We start from the raw sequence: 19,997 nt of genomic DNA on the forward strand, positions 1-19,997 counted from the left end.
CCACGCTGCTCTTCGACTGAAGAGCACAATCTGTACGACGCCCCCACACCCCCACCCACCAAAAACACATTCACAGCTTTCTCCTTGTTTCTGTCTTTTATGTCCCTGTCAGTCTTCTTGTGATTCTTAAGTACTGTTGTCTTGACATGGAAGCTCTTCCCACCATGTTTCTTGCACTCTTTTCTCCTCTTAAGTGCTTTAATCTCCTCTTAGGTCACACGTGAGGGCTTCCCCTTTTCTGATCCCCACCTCTGTCTATTAATACCTCTAGAGCCTCAATCAAGAAAGAGCCATCAGATGCAGCTTGTAAACCAAGCACTGGTCTCCCCAATCTGGACAGATGATTGGCTAATACCGCCCTGTTAGGTTGTCCAGTGCTTGTTGCGTTGGGCACAAGAGATTTCTTTCTCTCTTTTTATCCTCTTTCTGTTTCTTTTAATTTTCTAGGGATATCTGCTGCCAGATTTTCATTCACTGTCTTTCTTTCTCTCTTTCTAAATCACTTCTTTGCATAAAATTAAATCCTGCATGCCACTTGATTATGATTAGGTCCAGACTTCCATTAGTGATGCCAGCAACAGACTGAAGTCAGGTTGTTTAATGAGTGTGACTCATTGCTCTTGGTTTTCCTGAAGGCACAATCCTCAGCAGCTGAACTGGCACTATTGCACTGCACCACCTGGCTGTGTGCATTCTTGTTATGATATATAAAACCATTTGGCAAGGTGCTGTGAGGCAGGACTCTCCTATCTGTGGCAACAAATAGATAAATCTGCAAGCAGTGTGTTGTCAGTGCGTAGCTTTTTGACTCTGGAAAACAGGATTTGTTGTCATAATGTTATGACAGGCCGTTTCCTGCAGCCTCTTGATTCTTTTATCTGTTGGTTTTCTGAAAACACTGGTGATGACTTTTCAAAACCTCCCATTGTGGCGCAGCTTAGCAGAGCTACTGAACTTTCCATCAAGTCATTTTGGCTTTATTGTTTGGATACTCAGCGCTGCTGAGTGAAAAGACAACAGACATCAGTGACTGTTGTTGTAAGTGGATTATTGTCCAAGTGTGAAGGAGTGCTCACCCATAGTGAGGCATCTGGCTTCATTGCATTTCTTCTGGGGGCATCAACATCTTTTACTCTTTGAATGTCCCAGTGAGTAAGCAAAAAAAAAAACAAAAAAAAAAAAACAGCAACAGTAAGATCAGCGCAGGGCTGCTGCAGAAGATATTTTATACATGAGGTTGCTGTGCCTGCATTGCCCCATTTATTAGTCTGCGCTCTGTGTGTTAAACAGTCACATTTACCCAGGATTGTTTTAGTCTTTTTACTCCTTCAGTGCATTGATCCATGTGACTGATCAGAGTACGCGAGGGGGCAAATGAGCTGGGGCATGTGTGCACTTCTCAGTGTTCATTATTGATGACCGTGAGGTCAGTAAAAGACTCAAGACGTAGAGGCAGGTGTGGTTATGTTAGAGCTGAAAAAAGGAACGGACGTAAGTGCCAGATTTCTCTTTGCCCCTCATTGAGTCCTGGTGGCTGAAGTGATGGACAAGCACTTAAGCAGGCAGGTGGTTCTGCCAGACTGACACTGGCTTGAAGAGGAAAGTAATAGGGAGCAGGATGTCACGGTGCATTAGGGTGAGCAGATAGATGGAGTCAGAGATCCATCTCAGATTTGTGACCCAGCCACATATTGACCAGATAATGAAACAGGAACAGAAAAACAGAAAGACAAGAAGACTGACTGAAATGAAATAATTTAAGCAGCCGGCTGACAGGTGCGAGTAGCTCACTGGAGCAAGAAGAAATTTGTGCGGCGTAATCATGCGCTTTTGCGGGGAGAGAGTGTTGTGATGGATTTGTTGTTAAATGAAGATTGACATCTCACTGATACTGCCTTTCTGTACAGAAAGCATGTGACCTGAGCCCCAGAGAGTGCTGTCACATCTAGAGCAAATTTAACCCAATCCACACTGACTGTAGTGTGGTCACACCAGCGTCAGACCATCAACACACATTTCTCTGTATGCAAACACCAAACCTAAACTTCTCTGACCTTGTCTGAGTTTCATCCTGTTACTGGGCGTCAACTTCTTTGCTCCAGAGATTTTAACGGGGGAGCTGGGTGACAGAGGGAGGATGTTAGTGCAGAGCCGGGGAATCGCAGTCGTGACAGTCAGTCATTGTACTCCAACAACTGATGGCATCATCCTGTCATTGTGTCAGTGTTGGGAGCAGACCCACAACAGATGCTGAACAAATAATGGAAGCTTTATCTGACACAGTCTGACGTGTACATGCACAAGGGCTGCGTCAAATAAAACATCTCAGGTGAGCAGAAAGTTATTTAGATCCAATTTAATCTGTGGCACATGTTTTGTTAGTCTCTGTATGGATGCACAAGTAAGATTGGCATTGTGTATTATAAAACAAGAAAGCATTTCCTCTGAGAAGAAATCTGTCTAGAACTGAATGCATGAGTGAATGAACTGAGCCAGACATAATTCTTATTGTACTTGTAAAGTGCTGCTGGGAGAGTAATGTATTAGATTGTACACCGGCAGTTTTCATCTGACTCCATTTCTCCAGATGAGGTGAGACTATTAAGGGGTGCATGTCAACAACATCTCTATGAAGTGCAATAAAGGTGTTGCTGTAGTAAAATTGCAGCCTGTCATATCTTGTGAACCTTGAAATTTACTTTTACTCTGCAGATGATTTCACTGCCACAGCTTCATTTACTCTCTCAACTTTCTCGTCTGTCCATCTGTGTTAAAATTACCTCCTCCAGTTCTGTAATTCTAATCAAATGACCATATTATCATCAGCTTCAGTTGTGCATTCCTAATTAGTAAATGTTACATAGCAAAGTAAGATGCTAAACATTACACTTAGCTTGTGTTGTTGTTAGGTACAGTTTTCTACATTTAGTTTGTGCAGCATTATTTTGTTAGTGAAGATCCTTTATAATGTGCCTGTACTTTACCTATTCGCATGTGGCTCACTGGAGTATCCTCTTGTCTGTGTATGTGTGTGTTTACATGCCTGCATCTGGTGTGTTTCTGTATGAACTGGATAGGTAATTGGTTAAATCAATCTTTCTGGACCTCTTTAGATTTTCATTTTCTGTTACAAGCATGTCCCATCTGCTTAATGCACCAATTTCCCATTCTCTCTCATGGAGGGTCTCCATGACTAAAACAATACTCAACCAGCCGACAGGCAGAGGATTTTGCTCACTAATGGAATTTGTCCACTCGTAAACTAATCTGGGAAATAGCTTTTCCATTACGTTCAGCCAATTAAATTAAAATGACTGAATTGGACCTTATGGGATAATTTAATACATTAAAGATATGAATCATTAGTCAAGTAAGAGCAGCCTCATACATCTGTAAAATAGTTCTCCCATGATGTTGTGATATTTCAAAATAACTTTGCAGTTCTACTGGAAAAAATATTTGTTAATAATTTGGAAAACTGCACAGGGGCCAATGATGTGTTTAGTAGTAGTTAGTGTGTGTGTAGCAGTGCATAAATGAAGTGCAGATCATTTTTCTGGTAATGACAATCCCATAGATTTAAGAACTGTATTTACTGTATCTACAAGAAAATATTTAGAAAGAGGATCTGGTCAGTTTTATTTCACTGAATGTCTAAATTCAGGCACATTTTAGTGCTTCCTCTCTCAGATGTCCATAAAGTTGCCAGGCAGTTGGGGTTTACCGCAGATTCACGGGAGGAACACACGGTGCAGATTTGCCTAATCACCAGATGCCTGCTCTCTAATGCATAATGCATCAGACTGTTATTACAAGTCTGCAGGGAAAACACAGCAGTGATTTACATTAATATTTCATCAAGCCACTGTGACATCAAAGTCGTAATGGAGGAGACCCTGCGCAAGTGTTTGCGAGAGCATGTGTGTTATCATTAATGAATTGGACCCCAGTGGCTGGCGCTTGGCCTCTATCTGGGTGTCAGGTGGAGAGGTGATAATAATGTGTTAAGCTAGTTTAAACTCAAGGAACAGGCAGGCAGACACTGAAAGCAGGTTCATGAATGAACAGAAAAGCAGTCGGCTTTTTGAATCGTGCAAGACAAAGGCTTTCAAAGGCAAAGAGTGTCAGTGTATAAAGCTTGTGTTTTTCCCTCTCAGCCTTTCCTCTTTCTATTCTTCTAGTCTTCATTGACATAAATTAAAAATGTTTTTTGTTGTCATTTTCTCCGTATTTTTATTTTTAACACTTTTAACAAATACATGCTCTGAAATCTAAAAATACATTTATAAATCTATCAATGATGTTAATGGTAAATATATAAACCTAAATGTGAAAAATATCACAAAACATTAGTAACTTTTGTTATGATAACTGCTAATATTAACTCAATGCAGGAGTCAGACTTGAAAAGAAAAGTTGAACTGAAGTATATTGAGGGAATACATCAACAATTGGAAAATAGGATTATTTCTCCAGCTGTAATTAAAAAACTAGTTCGACATAATGCAACAGCTCTGACTGACTCCTACATAAAGTCCCACTACATCCCTAACAAGTCAAGCTAGTGACTTTTTGTACAGCCCTAACATGAGCTCGCTGTGTTTTCTGTTTCTTAGATGACAGCGCGTCAGCAGCCAGCAGTATGGAGGTGACCGACCGCATCGCCTCTCTAGAGCAGAGGGTCCAGATGCAAGAGGATGAGATTCAGCTGCTGAAGTCCGCTCTGGCTGATGTTGTCCGCAGGCTCAACCTGTCTGAGGAGCAGCAGGCCATGGGGTCACGCAGGGGACCCACCAAAGGTAGCATACAGAGTCTAATGAGTCACCTCTTCTGGGGTATCAAGAAGAGGGTCAACATGTTTTCACAGTTCTTTTCCATCTATAGTTACAACACACACTGTCTGGGTTAAACACAACATTTAGAGGCCTCCTTTCTCTCCACATGTGTCCAACAAATCCTGTTTTGTTTTTTTTCCTGGCTGACTAGTTGTCAATCTCCTGTCCTTTCTTCTCTTGGACTTTGTTGTGTTGTTAAATGTATTGTGCTTTATGTATAGACCCTGCTTTGATGAAAAAGTCTCCCTCAGCAGACAGCAATGTTGGGAAGCCAGGTAGGCTGACTGTCTGTCTGCACTAACCAGGCCTGCTGTTGTGTGTACAAGGAAGCACATTTCAGTCACTGCCTGCTGCTAGTATTGTGCTGTTTATCATAGTTTTCCCCAGTTGTTATAGTTCACTAGGAAAAAACACAGTTCAGTTCAATTCTGCACTGCTTGAGTTCATAAACTGTGATCAGATTTTCTATACATACATTATATATATATATATATATATATATATATATATATATATATATATATATATATATATATATCAAACATATGTATGTATGTATGTATAGTACATATGTTATACACATGTATGTCTGCACCATCAGTACTGAACCAGCCTCTTATTGTTGGTGTTTTGAGCTGTCACAACATGTGAGGTGTTAGTGTCTGCCACCTTTCCGTTAAAGAACAAATTCCCCCATACAATAATAATACTGTTTCTTTTCTTCCTGCCTGCTGAAAGCTGCCTAAACTTAATGACAAAAGAACAGGAACCCCTGAAAACACAATCCAGCACAAATTGCAGAACTTCAGTAAAGTAATGTTTAACATCAAGAGCTGTACATGAAATATGAAGCCCCGTCTGGCAATTAATTAGCGTAGGTTGGAAAAAAGACTGTGCTAAGGAAACTAAGACCACCAGGCCAGCTACTTTCCCTTGCAGACTTTGGGTGCTCAGCTGGCTGCTGGCTGTAGCTTTAGATTGATTCTATACAAGGGCAGGATTGACCTTTTCATTTAAATGCTAGCAAAAACGCAAATAAGTGGAAAATATCACAAGTTCCAGAATTCATGATAAGTAAAGGGCACATTTACAGCTGAATATCGCATGTTTCCACCTGTTCTGACAGTAAAGTCACTGTGAGAAATTGAGCAGACCCAACAAAAGTAAAAAGATGGCGTCATATTACTGCATGTCTTTCATGATTTTCAGCAGAGGTGTGTTTGATGCAATCTGTCTCTCCACAAGTATCTTCACCCTGGAGGCTGATGCAGCCTCCATTTGAAATCATCTGCACTTCATGCAGGTTTTCATGTCCAAGTGTGAGTGATGAAACAGAAACAGATTATGATTGTGAGCCGCTGCCAGCGTCAGTCTCTTGACAGCGACTCTGGATGGATGTACTTTGTAGTTTGATTTGAGAGCTGGAGGATGACTCAGACTCTGAGCTGCAGAAGCCAGAAGACTGCTCCCCTCTACTGAAGCACAATGATCTGCCTCAGATCAGCTTAACAAAAGCACGCAGGCTGCATATGAACATGGACACACACACATATATCTTCTTAAACATGCTAACAAAATCACAAACTCAGTTGACCCCAGCGCCGTGATTACTGCACGAAAGATAACACAGCAATATGTCAGTGTTTGTACGAGTGAATGCGTGTCTCTGCTGGATAAAACAGTGTCTATTAAATATTTATCACTGCAGATAAAGCTGCAGCTTGAATTTATTATTCTGGTCTAGCCTGACTGGCACGTGTGCTGTGTGTGGGTGCTTGTCTGGGTTTTTTTTTTTTTTTTTTTTGTGTTCTTTTATGTGTATTTAGAAATGATTGGTTAAAATTGCTCAAACATTACAGTTGCATTTGAGCGTCCTTGTATATACAAACTATATACAACATATTGCCTATGCTCTTACTCTTTGTGCTTATGAGATATTGGAGTGGTAAATGAAGAGCATATGTTTGAGGAAGCAACAGTAACTGTAGACTAAATATGTTCATTGCAAAGATAAACTTTTATGCATTATTTTTTGTTTTTATTATTATTATCATTAATCACTTGTATGCAGGTTAGACACAATTATATCTCAGGAAATACACATTTATCATGGGAATTTTGATATGTTCAAGATTAAACAAATTTTTTTTTAATGTATAAATGTATTTCTTATATATATATATATATATATATATATATATATATATATATATATATATATATATATATATATATATATATATATATATATATATATATTATATATAACTTCTGATTATTGTGTCACTTGAAAAATAAAAATTTTGAATTAGGTTTGTAGCTTTTTGAGTTGTTGCTTAAAACTAAATGTCCTCTCATAATAAGAAGGATAACAAACCTACCTACACTTGCAGTCTAAACATATTTGATCCTAATCCTGATTAAAAAAAGACAAAAACGCTGGGATCACATCAGTAACTTGTGCTTATACAAGTGCAGTTTTTTCTGAAAATGTCCTGCTGTTGTCCTTTTTCTTCCAGCTAGGCCAATGATTGCCACGCTGCCGTTACGGCCCACAGTAAACAATGGCACCATACTACCAAAGAAAGGCAGTGGCACTCTTCCCTCTCCATCTGGATCTGGATCCAGAAAGGACACCAGTGCACTAGCCAACAAGAGGTGAGGAAACTTAACCTCAGCCCCTTAAATATACTGTATTTTTACAGCTGTTTATCACCTTGTATTTATTAGTTGCAAGAGACACTCATGTAGGTTTGGGGTACAGCTCTAAATTGAGTGTATTTAGCAGATTGAGGCAGGATGTTTACCTCTCCAGACATTGTATTTTCCTTGAGATACAACGTCTGCCTTGTCACGTCATTCAAGCCATAAATTGTCACATTTTTATCAGCTGAAGGCAGGAACATGTGTAGTTGAAGCACAGATTATCAATCTTGTCTGTCAGGGCAACATTAAATAGCCTTTTTCCCATCTTCGGATGACATTACCGTAATCAGATGAAGCTCGGCAGACACCGGGGACCAGCTCCCATCTAAACAGATGTTAATGCCCCTGGGCTGTGTTTTCTTAGCTTTCCCACAATTTGTTTTATTTCCAGTCTCCAGAGAGTTGCTTACTCTCACCTGAAATGAGTGAGGACAGTTAAGAATTTGTTTGTGGATGCGAAAATGCAACCTGGATTAAGGTTGGAGGTGGAAACAAAATCAGAGTCAGGCAGCATCAGTTCAGGAAATGTAATTTGGGCTTCTATGTTTCTCAGAATGCGTTTAAACTTTAAACTTTAACTGTTGCTACGTCATCGTTTCTTGTACATTAAACTTGTACTAAATGGCATTTCTACTGCATCTACTTAAGGAAATTTTTTTGCTTGGTAACAGGGCTGTAGCTAGGGCTACTGAAGTCATGAGATCGCATACACAGCCCTATCAGAACATATTAAGCCAACATCAAACAGATCTGTTAATATCTGCTCAGTCGTATTATGTTTAAATTTTCCACAGTGAACATCAAAATGCTTTAGTGCTGTTCCAAAGCCTTCTCTATTCTCCATCCGCCAACAAATGCTAATAGAAAAAACTCTTTATTGACATTTTTTATTGACTCTTTTGGAAGCAACAGTGCTCTTCATAGATATCTCTTCTATTTCTGAGTGGTATGCATTCACTCAGTCAGGAAGAGATTGTATGTTACAACTGGATTTACTGAATTCTTTATGTAAATGTTGTGTTGTCTGTCTCCATATTTCCCATCTTGCATGTCCTGTTGTCGCTCTCTGATAACATGGTCTTTCCACTATAGTGTTGAAAAGTCCTCCACCACAAACACCTGAATAAGTGGTTTGTCTCTACCCTGACACAACCCATAGGAAGCATGCATTGTTTAGTTAGAAAAAAGGCACACAAAGCTTGATTTACCTTCTCCTATGATCCCGTCATAAATATTTGAGGATGCTTAACAGTGAAACATTAGGTTGTTAAAAGCTGCATGCACAGACAACCTATTGGGTAATTTTGAGGGGAGGACAGTCTCATAATGTTACATCCTGTTTATGTCTTGTCCACCTACTTTGTAATGTCCTTCCAGTCTGTCCAGTTTGTCTTCTCTGTCTTGCTCCACCAGAATTCTCTATCTGCCCCTGAGGTGAGAGAATCACCAAGTTACAGTACATTGGTTGTGTTTGATATAATTTCTGCATCACAATTACGGTACACAAAGCATGTAAACCACTAACTCGGTCATCGAACTACATGTATATTTCATTTTCCTTTCATACGCCATCTGTGACATTAACTGTTCGTTTAACTCATTGTCCTTTGGAGGAGTGTTTATGCTGTTGATTGGTCACAGTCCCATCAGCGTTGGAATTCAGAAAACAGCCTTTCCTAACACCCAGCGGCCCAATTACTAGGGTTCCTCGTGGGATACCACAGCAAACAACAGTTTCTCCTTCTCCTTTTTAATTCTGTTTTGCTCTTACACACTCACCAGCAGGGATAACGGCCACAGGCCAGTTTTAGAATTTGAATAGACTTTTCTCCCACAGGGTGGATTAGGTGACTCGGCTTACAGGACACTGAATTGCTGATGGAGCCTTTTCTTTGTTGTGAATAGGCAGGCAGACTGCACCACCAATATGCAGATCTGCACAGGTCCGTACTGATGCTGTTGATATAATCACCACAGTAAAAACATGAGGACATCAACAACATCAACACTTCCTTCAATTGCTTTTGTTTTCTGTGACGCTTGTTGTATAAGAGTTTAAAAATATCAGGTAATATTGAGACAGATCTGAGCTGAATCATCAAAAATACATCTTCCCTGTATGTGCTTTCAAAAGCAGTTTTCTCTTATGAAAAACTTTACCAGAAGGCATTTTTTTAAAAAAAAAGCAATGTCAGGTAATTTTATGACCTATTTCTGGTTCTCCCCCCCTCCACTGATGTCTCTCTTTGCCTATGTCCACCTTCCTTCTCACCACAGCACCGTGAGGAGAACCAACTCGAACGAACATGTGGGAACTCTAACACGGAAAGATTCTGGCGACTCCAAGGGCAACCGAACACGTGCCGGATCCACTGGCAGCAATTCCAGCGGCAAAAAAAGTGACAGGTAGCGCGAACATGATGACAAATGTGTTTGCATCATTCTCTCTTCCCTTTATAAAGCACATTCAAATCCACCACACGCAGCAAATACTATATGCTTTATCCAGAGGGAGACACTGAGTGACAGTGTGTGTTTACTTATTTACTTTGCAGCAAGCAGAGGGATCCGGTGTTCAACGCAGGTAAGAACCAGCTGCTCTCTTTTGGCTCTGAAGCCTGTTTGACATCAAAGACAGTTTCACACTATGATGCAACCCAGTGAGAGTTAAAACAACAGATGCTCAGTGGCTCTCTGGGTCAGTCACAGTTCAATGCATCTTTTAGAAATCCTGTCGAAATAAAGACTCTGTTCAGATTTGTTCACCTTATGTGAGCAATCATCTTAAATCAAAATCTTGGTCTGTTATCTGCACACAGAGACCCACTGAGGCTTTCTCTACACGTTGCATCTTAAATATCATCTGTTTCTTAAGTGACCAGTCTAACTCACCCATTACTACATCTTCATATCCATACTTCCATTCATCTTTTCCTTCTAATACACACTTCTGTAGTTCACGTTTTTCATTAAATTCAACAAAAAAAGGTGTTACTCTCATTATTGTGGCTTTTTTGACTTATGGGGTACTAAGTTGCATTCACTGTCCTAAAACAAAACAAACAAAAAACAACTCTGCATACTGAACCAAGCTAAAGCGCCATCACTCAGAATTTACTTTGCAACCATTTTTTTAATTGGCTTGCTAAAAATCTGTTCAGCAGTAAGGTGGAGATAGAAAACTAGAAAACTAAGAGCTACAAAGAGTTTATGCAATAACATGTAAAACTGGCTTATCCACAACACCTGACAAACTACATTAGCTTCTTTCTTGTCCAGTTAGAGCGCATACGATGCACAAAAAATCCAGACTAATACATTACATTTCATTTTGAAGTAGAACTGCTAATGCGGCCACTATCCTCAGTAATAAATCCTCAGTAATAAATTGCATATTATAAATATGAATATTTCTAGGGCAGCTGCTATCTGGCATCAGATGCTGACTATTAGGTTAAAGTGTGCTACAGGGATAATTATTTCCATGTACACCAATTATTGGACATTTAAATTAATTGTAATACCCTGAGAAGTGGTGCAATGAGGGTCATCATTGTCAGTGTCAGCAGCTGATACAAGTGATAATTACAGCAGTAACTCCTGCCAGTACAATAATTAGATGCAAAGCACAAAGAGATCAAATACAGAATGGATCATAGGTAATGAAAATTGCCCATTTTAAAAGTGAAATTACAAACAAACAGTTTGTTTTTAAAGGGGTAAAAAACAGAAAAGAAAGAATAAGAGACAGAAAAAAATGTAATCAGCTGTTCACCACAGAGGAGCAGAGAGTGGGTCACCATCACACAGGACATGAGCACTAATTCGTTAAGAGCTTTATGGACAGAAGCTGCTGTTCATTAACACCAGGAAACAGGAAGTGCACTCATTATAGGACAGACCAGGAAGTGAGGAAGCCACATCACCCCTCACCTGGTGCTTGTGTCTCTCTCTGTGACCTTTACAAGGGATGCGACGTGTGACCCACTGCAAAGGTAGGCTGCCCCCTCACAACATCCCCCAGCCTCCACAGCTCTCTGGACACTGCAGATGATTTGTCTTTATATGCGCACATGTCTCTCCTCCAATCTCAGCTTTAATGCAGGGGCAATGATGAAATCACAACTTTTATTTTGAAAAGTCCCATCCTAGATTGTAGTGATTTCTTTTGTGACGCATCGTGATGCATTGACCAGAGAGCTGTCCAGACGGGGACAGGAGTGGTTTTAGTGTGTGTGTGAAAGTTATCCTCCTTTAATTGTTCTGAGACTGAATTAACTAACACACACATACACCTGACCTAACCTCCACAGAGTGCTGCATCAGAGTGTGATTGCAGTGTTTGCAGCTCACTTTTGTAGCTTCACACTTGTTTAACTGCGGCTGAAGCTGCTGCTTCGTTTGCTCACGGCGTCACTTTCACTCGTAGATGTTTTGTCTCTGTCACCATAGAAACAACACAAAGATTTCGCACACTCGCATCCTCACCGTGGCTTTGAGTTTTTCAGCAAACTCTTTAAATCCTCTCAGATTTCTCACTGCAGTTCAGAAACTACATGTGTCACTGCTCCTATTATCTTCCTGCCCTCGAAATTAATATTTGCATTACAAACACATTCAGTCTCTTTTTGGGGGTAGTTCCTATTGAAGTCTGTCTGACTGCTTGTAGTTTTCTCACGCAGGCTGAAGTGTCGTCTGTTTGTGTGTAGTCCCCTTCAGCAAAGTATTCATAAAGCTGCCAAGACTTTAATAAAAAGAGCCGATAAAGCCTGCTCATTTCCTCCCAGATATATTGTTGTTTATCCTGTTTTGTTACTGGATAATTAATTATTTGAACCATTTTTAAGACAATCTCACTAGTGGTTCCTAACATTTTGTCTGGTACAGCCTTAAAATAGAAGAAAATAGAAGAAAACAGTGACCTGTACTATGGACCATAAACCATTCTGGGTCCCTCGGGTTGCAGACCTATGAGTTGTAAGCAGATTAACAAAAGAGTATTTTCTAAATACCTCTCACATTGTTTAATCTGTAGAGAGGCCTGAAAAGGTAAAAACTAATGAAAAGTGTCAGGAAAAGGGACAACAATTCCTGATAATTTCCTAGGGAGTCTCCTGGGATGAACTTTGTAATATTTTGTTAATTAATGGAAAACTTTAACTAGTAGAAATCAGCCACCGCTACACTGGGTGGTACGTTCCTTTAGAAAACGCATGGTTGAAAACAAGTTTTACATTTTCTTGGAAGGAATTCCTCATTCAAAGCTGAATTTACACTGTACTTATTCAGCAGCTCTTTGTTGTTAAAAACATTACTCTGTTAGATTGTTTGTTGACCTTAGGCAAAGTTGACAGCATTGCCTCAGTTTTCCTACTTTTAATACAAAATTAGATTCTTTTTTCCAGCACCAGAAGAAATAAATAAAGAGCAACCGGAAAAATAAAAACCCTAACCCCCAGGTTGAATATAATAATTTCCCTTAGTTTTCTTTGAATAGTTTGTGTTTTGCCAGTGTCATGGTGATCTTATTATATGTGGCACAAAAATCTTTTCATCTGTCTAACTTATTCTACCAACCCCCTCCACCCTCTACGTTCCTTAATTCTTCATCCTGCTTGCCCCACCCAACTGAACCTGACAACCTCCACCACCCCTGTATCTCCTCTGTTCTCTTCCCCGTATACATCATAGTCACAGTACAGATTTGCCTCAGCCGTTCTGCCAAACGGACGGGGACCGGCACCACCCCCGTGGCTTCAGTTGTAAAGACCTGTTCAGCTGCCGACCCCCAACAAATAGCAGAAAGCAGCAAAGCCAGCATGACCAGAAAAGGAGGTGCCGCCAAGGCACCCTGTTTCAGAGAGACCCCGAATTTTAGCCTCCAGCTGAGAAAGCCAGGGAGTTTGTCATCTTACTCTCCCCTTGATACACCGAGTTACCGTAGCCCTATCAAATCTCCCAGTCAGTACTTCCAGATTTGTTATTAGTTTATTTTAGTTGGAAGATAATAATGTGCTCGGTTCAACCAGGTTAGTACAAAACCAAAATCATTGTGCAAAGTTGATTTTGCATCTCCACATCGGTACCCTTAAGAGCACAATTTGGAATTTATTGTCACTTGTACTACACCTGTGCTCTTGTATCAAAGAAGTTTCAGAGAGATCACTGTTTTCTAAGCGTCATTTAAAAAAAACAAAAAACTTTCTCACGTATAGGTGCATTACTGTAATGTAATGTGTTTTTCCTCTAATTCATTTGGGTCGTTCTGGTTCCCTTAGTGTTTTCTGCATGTTTTAATTTTCAGTATTAGCATGGTATAACCTGACAAGGAGTTTCTCGTTATCCCACTTTCTAAAGCCTGGATTTTTATTTTTCATAACATTTTCGTTGCTCTGCTTATGTCTGCATTTTATGTTGGTCAACGTCTGCTCTGTGCTGAATTATACATGAGTTGGGGCGTTTCGAACCAAATGTTTGCAGTTCTGTGTTGTCATAAGATTGTGTTTGAAATGACTAATAAAGTCAGTTAAAAACTAATTTGTTTGTGTTTGTAAATTTGTCATTTGTTCTCTAAGTTTTTGTTATACTAAAAAAAAAAAAAACACCCCTCCATTATCCTCCAACCTTGTCATTCACATCATAAGAACATTTTACATTACATTTCAGTGTTACATCTGTGCTTGTGTCATAAAAACAGAATATAGATCCATATACAATATATATGTATGTTAACTCATTGAATGTTTCTTTGCTTTTTCTAGAGGAAGGTTATGTGAAAATGTATTTGAAGGGTCGTCCCATCACCATGTTCATGCCCAAAGACCAGGTGGAGAGCTACTGCCTGGAGGCCAAAGCCGAGCTGCCCATCAGCAAACTCAAACTGGACTGGGTGTATCCTTTTATTGCATTTTAAGTAAAAAGGTGAAGTTATTACAGAAGTTTAATGAAATTAAAATGTTCAGTCCTATGTCTGATTTGGAAAGTTTTAAATTAAATCCAGATTGGTAGGTGATGTGGTTTAGAGAGGACGCTCTGAATGTGTCGTCTGCTCTCCCAGGCTCACTGCTCTGCTGCCTGCAGGAAGTAATAACCTGCAAACAGCTGGCAGACTGAGGCTCAACCAGTCAGCAGCTTCTCTTGTGCTACTTTATTTTTATTTCAATTCTTTTGTGGGTTTCTTTTTTTTTTTCTTTTATTGGTTGATGGAGGAATGAATGTAGCCTGTTGTTCTGTTCTCTGGCTGAAACTGAAAGAGAAAATACACGATGGCAACAAGACAAATATTAAATCTGACAAGTAATAAAAAAACACAGAGAACCACATATGTGGGCTGTGTGCACTGTATATGATTAGATTATACAAGCATGTGGTGGATGATATCATTAATGTTGAATAGTGTACATGAATATGGCCTTCGTGTTATTAAATAAGAGAGTACAATATATTTTTGTGTGTCTCTATGTTACATCAATTATCCAAATAGTTGCTGGGTAAATTTATGTTAATCAGTTAATTGTCCGCGCTCTACTTTGGATACGACCTTTGTTTTATTCCCTGACCTCCATTAAATCCAGCTATGGTTACCGTGGTCGAGACTGTCGCTCCAACCTTTACTTGCTGCCCACTGGCGAAACGGTGTATTTCATCGCCTCAGTGGTCGTCCTGTTTAATGTGGATGAGCAGCTGCAAAGACACTACACTGGACACACAGACGACATCAAATGGTAAGATACTGAGTGTCTGCCTCCACCTTATCACATCCTTGAAGGTTATTTGCAGTTGTTTGTTTTTCTCGTACCTAATAATTGCATAAACACTGCATGATGGTGTCACTTTGACAGTTTTTCTGTGTGTTCCTGCAGAAAAACAATAATAATGCTGTATACTAAGGAAAGTAACAGGTACACGTGCTGTTTGCAGACGTGCATGGGGAAAGTATGCCTGTAGGAAAGTGCAATAAGAACAACCTTGAGCTGTCACTGACTTAATTATGTTATTACCCTCTGAGGTTAATAAAAGTTCAACCTATTAATCAACTCTTTGAGTCACAGATCAAAAGATGGATCACAGACAGATCTCGCTCCTTTGAAGACAAGTGCTACACATCCTACAAGTGTTGCTACACCATCATATGCAAAATGAGGGATGAATTTATCTTAAACTGTTTCATTTCCCCCCACACTTAAGCTCATCCAGCGCGTGGCAGCTACGGGGAATATCATATTCCAAGCTTTAAAACGCTCACTCACTAAACGCTGCCTTTCATGCTCTGTGAGCATGTTGCTCATCTTTATTCAAATGGTCCTTTTGATGTCAAAAGAGCTTTTAACTTAGCTGCTTTTTGCATCTCTTTCTCTTTACCAGTCTGGCTGTCCACCCTGATAAAATCACCATAGCAACCGGGCAGGTGGCGGGCACCTCTTCAGATGGAAAAGTAAGTGATGTCTCTTGTTGATATTTTATTACTTCAGCTTTCAAAGTCTTATTTATTATTGAAGTGAGGAGATATATTTTTGCTATTTTCTTTGGGAAATTATATTTACCCAGCTGGTTCTGACTATTCTCTAAAGTAGTTGAAACACATGCACGCTGAGGTCGCTTATATATTCATTGAAGTCAGTGTGCGCTTCAGTAACTTCCATCACATTATTCTGATGATGTATCTCTCCTGGTGCTTCTGTGTGTGATTGTGTGTGTTTCCTGGCAGCAGTTGGCTCCTCACGTTCGTGTGTGGGACTCTGTCAGTCTAAACACCCTCCACGTTCTGGGTGCAGGCTTCTTTGACCGAGCCTTAGTCTGCTTGGCTTTCTCTAAGTCGGTAAGGAAACTGACACTGACACACAGATGATTAACATTGTTGACCTTATTGTGGCGGCCATAGTTTTGGGACCCCTCCTGTGTTGACTGTTTCTGTTTCTGTATGTTAGAATGGAGGAAACACACTGTGTGTCGTAGATGACTCCAACGACCATGTCCTTTCCGTCTGGGACTGGCAGAGAGAAGACAGGCTGGCAGAGGTCAAGGTATGAGTTTAAAAAAGACAAATTAAGACATAACCTATAATTTAACAGATTTTTCTTGCTCAAGCTGAAACTGTTTCTGGTTTCATGTGCTTTGCTCAGTGCTCCAATGAGTCAGTGTTTGCTGTAGACTTCCACCCAACCGACAGCAACATCGTAGTGACCTGTGGGAAATCCCACTTGCATTTCTGGAACTTGGAGAAAGGCATGCTAGTCAGGAAGCAAGGACTGTTTGAGGTAGGTCACCAAGCTCCTTCTAGTTTAATCTAGAGGCAGAAATTTATCAAGCAACCTGTGAAGTCTATAAATGTAGACAGAAATCTGTGGTGGTCTAAAAAAAATTAAATGGCATGTATGTTCTGGTCTTGCAGAAACAGGAGAAGCCCAAGTTTGTGTTGTGTGTGACCTTTGCTGAAAATGGAGACGCTATAACTGGAGACTCAAGTGGGAACATCCTGCTGTGGGGAAAAGGTACGTACAGTTGTAGGCCATATGTTAAAATCAGATGTTTCCCAAAGAGTTTTAGTAGTGACAGCCAAAGAAACACTGAGGTTTAAACCTGCACTTCTCAGTCCCCCTTGTCAGCTCTGATTTATCTACTGTATTGATCATCCCGTCTGTCCGTCAGTTAATCTGCCTTCTGCGAGCCGACGACCTTTGCTCTCTCTAGCTGAACCTTTTCATCCATCTCATCCCATCACTGTCACGCAGGCACTAATCGCATCAGCCACGTCATCCAAGGAGCACACGAGGGCAGCATCTTTGCTCTGTGCATGCTGAGAAATGGCACGCTGGTGTCTGGGGGTAAAGACCGCAGGCTGATTTCTTGGGACAGCAGCTACCAGCAGATACAAACGGTTGAGGTGAGGAAAAAGTTCAACAAAAAAAAAATAAAAAAACAAAACAAATAAAAAATGTTTTAAAGTTAAGGCACTATATTCATAGAGGCTTTTGGATTACTCGTGTCTTATTGGCTCTGAGGAGTCCACATTATGTAAAAAATGATTAGTTGATGTTTCATCTGGCAAATTGTTCCATGTGAACAGATGTTTTAGAAGAGATTTATTTTTTTCTCCTCAGGTCCCTGAGTTGTTTGGTCCCATCCGGACCATAGCAGAGGGCAGAGGGAGAAACTGTACTCATCGGGACCACCAAGAACTTTGTTTTGCAAGGCAGTTTGGATGGAGAGTTCATTCCTATTACACAGGTGGTTGCACAGTATGATTCCTACATTTGTACTATCCTGTGAGACAAAGAGCAAATAATATACATTTCTATTACTGATTAATCTACAAAATATTTTCTTCATTGTCATATAACTGTTTAGTCCAAAGAGAAAATCTTCAGATGTCCTGTTTTATCTCACCAACAGCCCACATCTATGTAAAGTTACAACACAGACAAAAGCAAACACTAACACTGGAGACTAATCTGCATTGTTCAATATAATGACCAATAGTTTTCTGCTTTTTAATTATTAATTAAGTAACTGTTGTGGTTCTGTTACAGTGTTGTCCAAAAGTCAGACATTTTAAAGTCAGAGGTCCAAGATAAAGCATCTTCTTTCCTCTCCAGGGTCACACCGATGAGCTCTGGGGTCTGGCTGTTCATCCGTGGAAGTCTCAGTTCCTCACCTGTGGCTATGACAGGCAGGTCAACTTGTGGGACTCCGGTTCCCATCAGCTCATCTGGACCAAGACTGTGGAGGTAGGTTTAGTCAACAGTGCCCCCTGGGGGCAGGTATTAAAATTACACCGTTCCACAAAGCTACTGGATCAGGTGCTTTTGTTAAGTTGTGATGTGCTTGAGTAGCACCAGGATCTTTACATTTGGAAAACACAGGCTATTTTTAATGTCAACATCCAGAGCAGCACGACTTCCAATTTTGTACCATCATATCTCACTTTTAATTTTTTATTGTTGACATTAAACATCTCGTACTTCTTGTTTCTGACAGGATGCTGCCCTGTCAGCAGGCTTCCACCCAACGGGGGCTGTGGTTGCCATAGGAACCCAGACTGGCAGGTACAAACTAAAAAACACAAAGTGACTATTAAAGAGTCACAGCAGCGCCGTACCTGACTGTACGCACATCTTAATTATCATCACACCAATGAAAAAGCAGATTGTTGAGCAGTCTGTCGTTGATCCTACAGGTGGTTGGTGCTGGACACTGACTCTAAGGATTTAGTCACAGTGCACACAGATGGCAATGAACAGCTGTCTGTAATGAGCTATGGACCAGGTATGTTGATAATTGCTGACAGTGTGTTTCCCCTGAGCCTGCAGAGGGTTGGTCTCACAGTCTGTTTCTCTTTTTTACAAATTTCACTGAAATTTACATCACAGCATGCATCAACATGGACAAGAAAGAATAATAACAACAAAATCGATGGCCTATAAATTGCTGCAATTTATGTTGTCTAATCAAATTATGTCAAATGCAAATGTGACCATAAATAAAATAAAGGTTATCTGGAAACAATATTAAATGTTTGACAAAGTAATTCACCTCCTGCTAAGATGACACCACATTGTTTCGAGAGTGTGACAAATGTTGTTTGTGCAATTAAAATAGATTTATAAAGGTAATTAACTCTTCTACAGCTACGACAACTGCGTCTGCAAACCAATCATACATATTAAGAATCCAGTTCTCCCAATGCATCAACATCTGACAACATGTACATTTTGTTTTAGCTCTCTACCAGTCGTTTTGTCTTCATCGTGTCTTCTTTTATTTTGTTTAGATGGCAACTTCCTGGCCATCGGTTCCCATGACAACTACATTTATGTCTACGCTGTGGCAGAAAATGGGAGGAAGTACAGTCGAGTGGGGAAGTGCTCAGTAAGCACCTGTATTTATATTCCTTCCCTCATCCTTGTTTATTTTTAATTCCTCGCTGCTTCAGCTTTATATTTAGTTTCCTCCTCAGCTCTATACTTGGGGTCTCCACTCTGTGCACTTTGTCCTCACTGTGTGTTGATAGAGAAGCGGTGAAGTGATAATGAGTCAGACATTGTTATGGCTGCTGCTTTATGCACGATTGTTTCTGGTGCTTGCAAAGGGTTTTGCATCAGCGCAGCAGTAATACTGCAAAGTGTGTTAAAAGAAAGTTAACATAACTTATTTTCTACATCAGGGTCACTCTAGTTTCATCACCCATCTGGACTGGTCAGTGGACTCCCAGTATCTGGTTTCAAATTCAGGAGACTATGAGATACTGTACTGTGAGTATAATTGTTGTCATCCTCCTTCAGCTCATTAAATAGATTGGTTTACGTTTGTGTACCTAAACTAATAAGATTTTAATGCAACAGATAGTTTAGAGTACATGACACTGTTTCTTCATGAGTTGCTTTCACACTAATATTTATATAATAATAATTTTATATTTATATTATATTATTATATTGTTTATATTGTATCACATTA

General features: G+C 40.0%; 1 protein-coding gene across 1 annotated transcript in view; it reads left to right on the forward strand.

The window, feature by feature from the left end:
• eml1 (EMAP like 1) overlaps positions 1 to 19,997 on the forward strand; it is a 34,493-nt gene that overhangs the window by 12,020 nt on the left and 2,476 nt on the right. The window contains 20 exon segments of the mRNA XM_026339255.1: positions 4,617 to 4,799; positions 7,355 to 7,493; positions 9,819 to 9,947; positions 10,097 to 10,125; positions 11,510 to 11,536; positions 14,303 to 14,432; positions 15,116 to 15,265; positions 15,906 to 15,975; positions 16,249 to 16,359; positions 16,469 to 16,564; positions 16,664 to 16,798; positions 16,933 to 17,032; positions 17,273 to 17,424; positions 17,642 to 17,683; positions 17,685 to 17,768; positions 18,137 to 18,268; positions 18,519 to 18,586; positions 18,718 to 18,806; positions 19,312 to 19,409; positions 19,705 to 19,792. Of these exon segments, the coding sequence (XP_026195040.1) occupies positions 4,617 to 4,799; positions 7,355 to 7,493; positions 9,819 to 9,947; positions 10,097 to 10,125; positions 11,510 to 11,536; positions 14,303 to 14,432; positions 15,116 to 15,265; positions 15,906 to 15,975; positions 16,249 to 16,359; positions 16,469 to 16,564; positions 16,664 to 16,798; positions 16,933 to 17,032; positions 17,273 to 17,424; positions 17,642 to 17,683; positions 17,685 to 17,768; positions 18,137 to 18,268; positions 18,519 to 18,586; positions 18,718 to 18,806; positions 19,312 to 19,409; positions 19,705 to 19,792 (2,052 nt within the window).

Source organism: Anabas testudineus, chromosome 22, assembly GCF_900324465.2.
Source record: "Anabas testudineus chromosome 22, fAnaTes1.2, whole genome shotgun sequence".
NCBI lineage: Eukaryota > Metazoa > Chordata > Actinopteri > Anabantiformes > Anabantidae > Anabas > Anabas testudineus.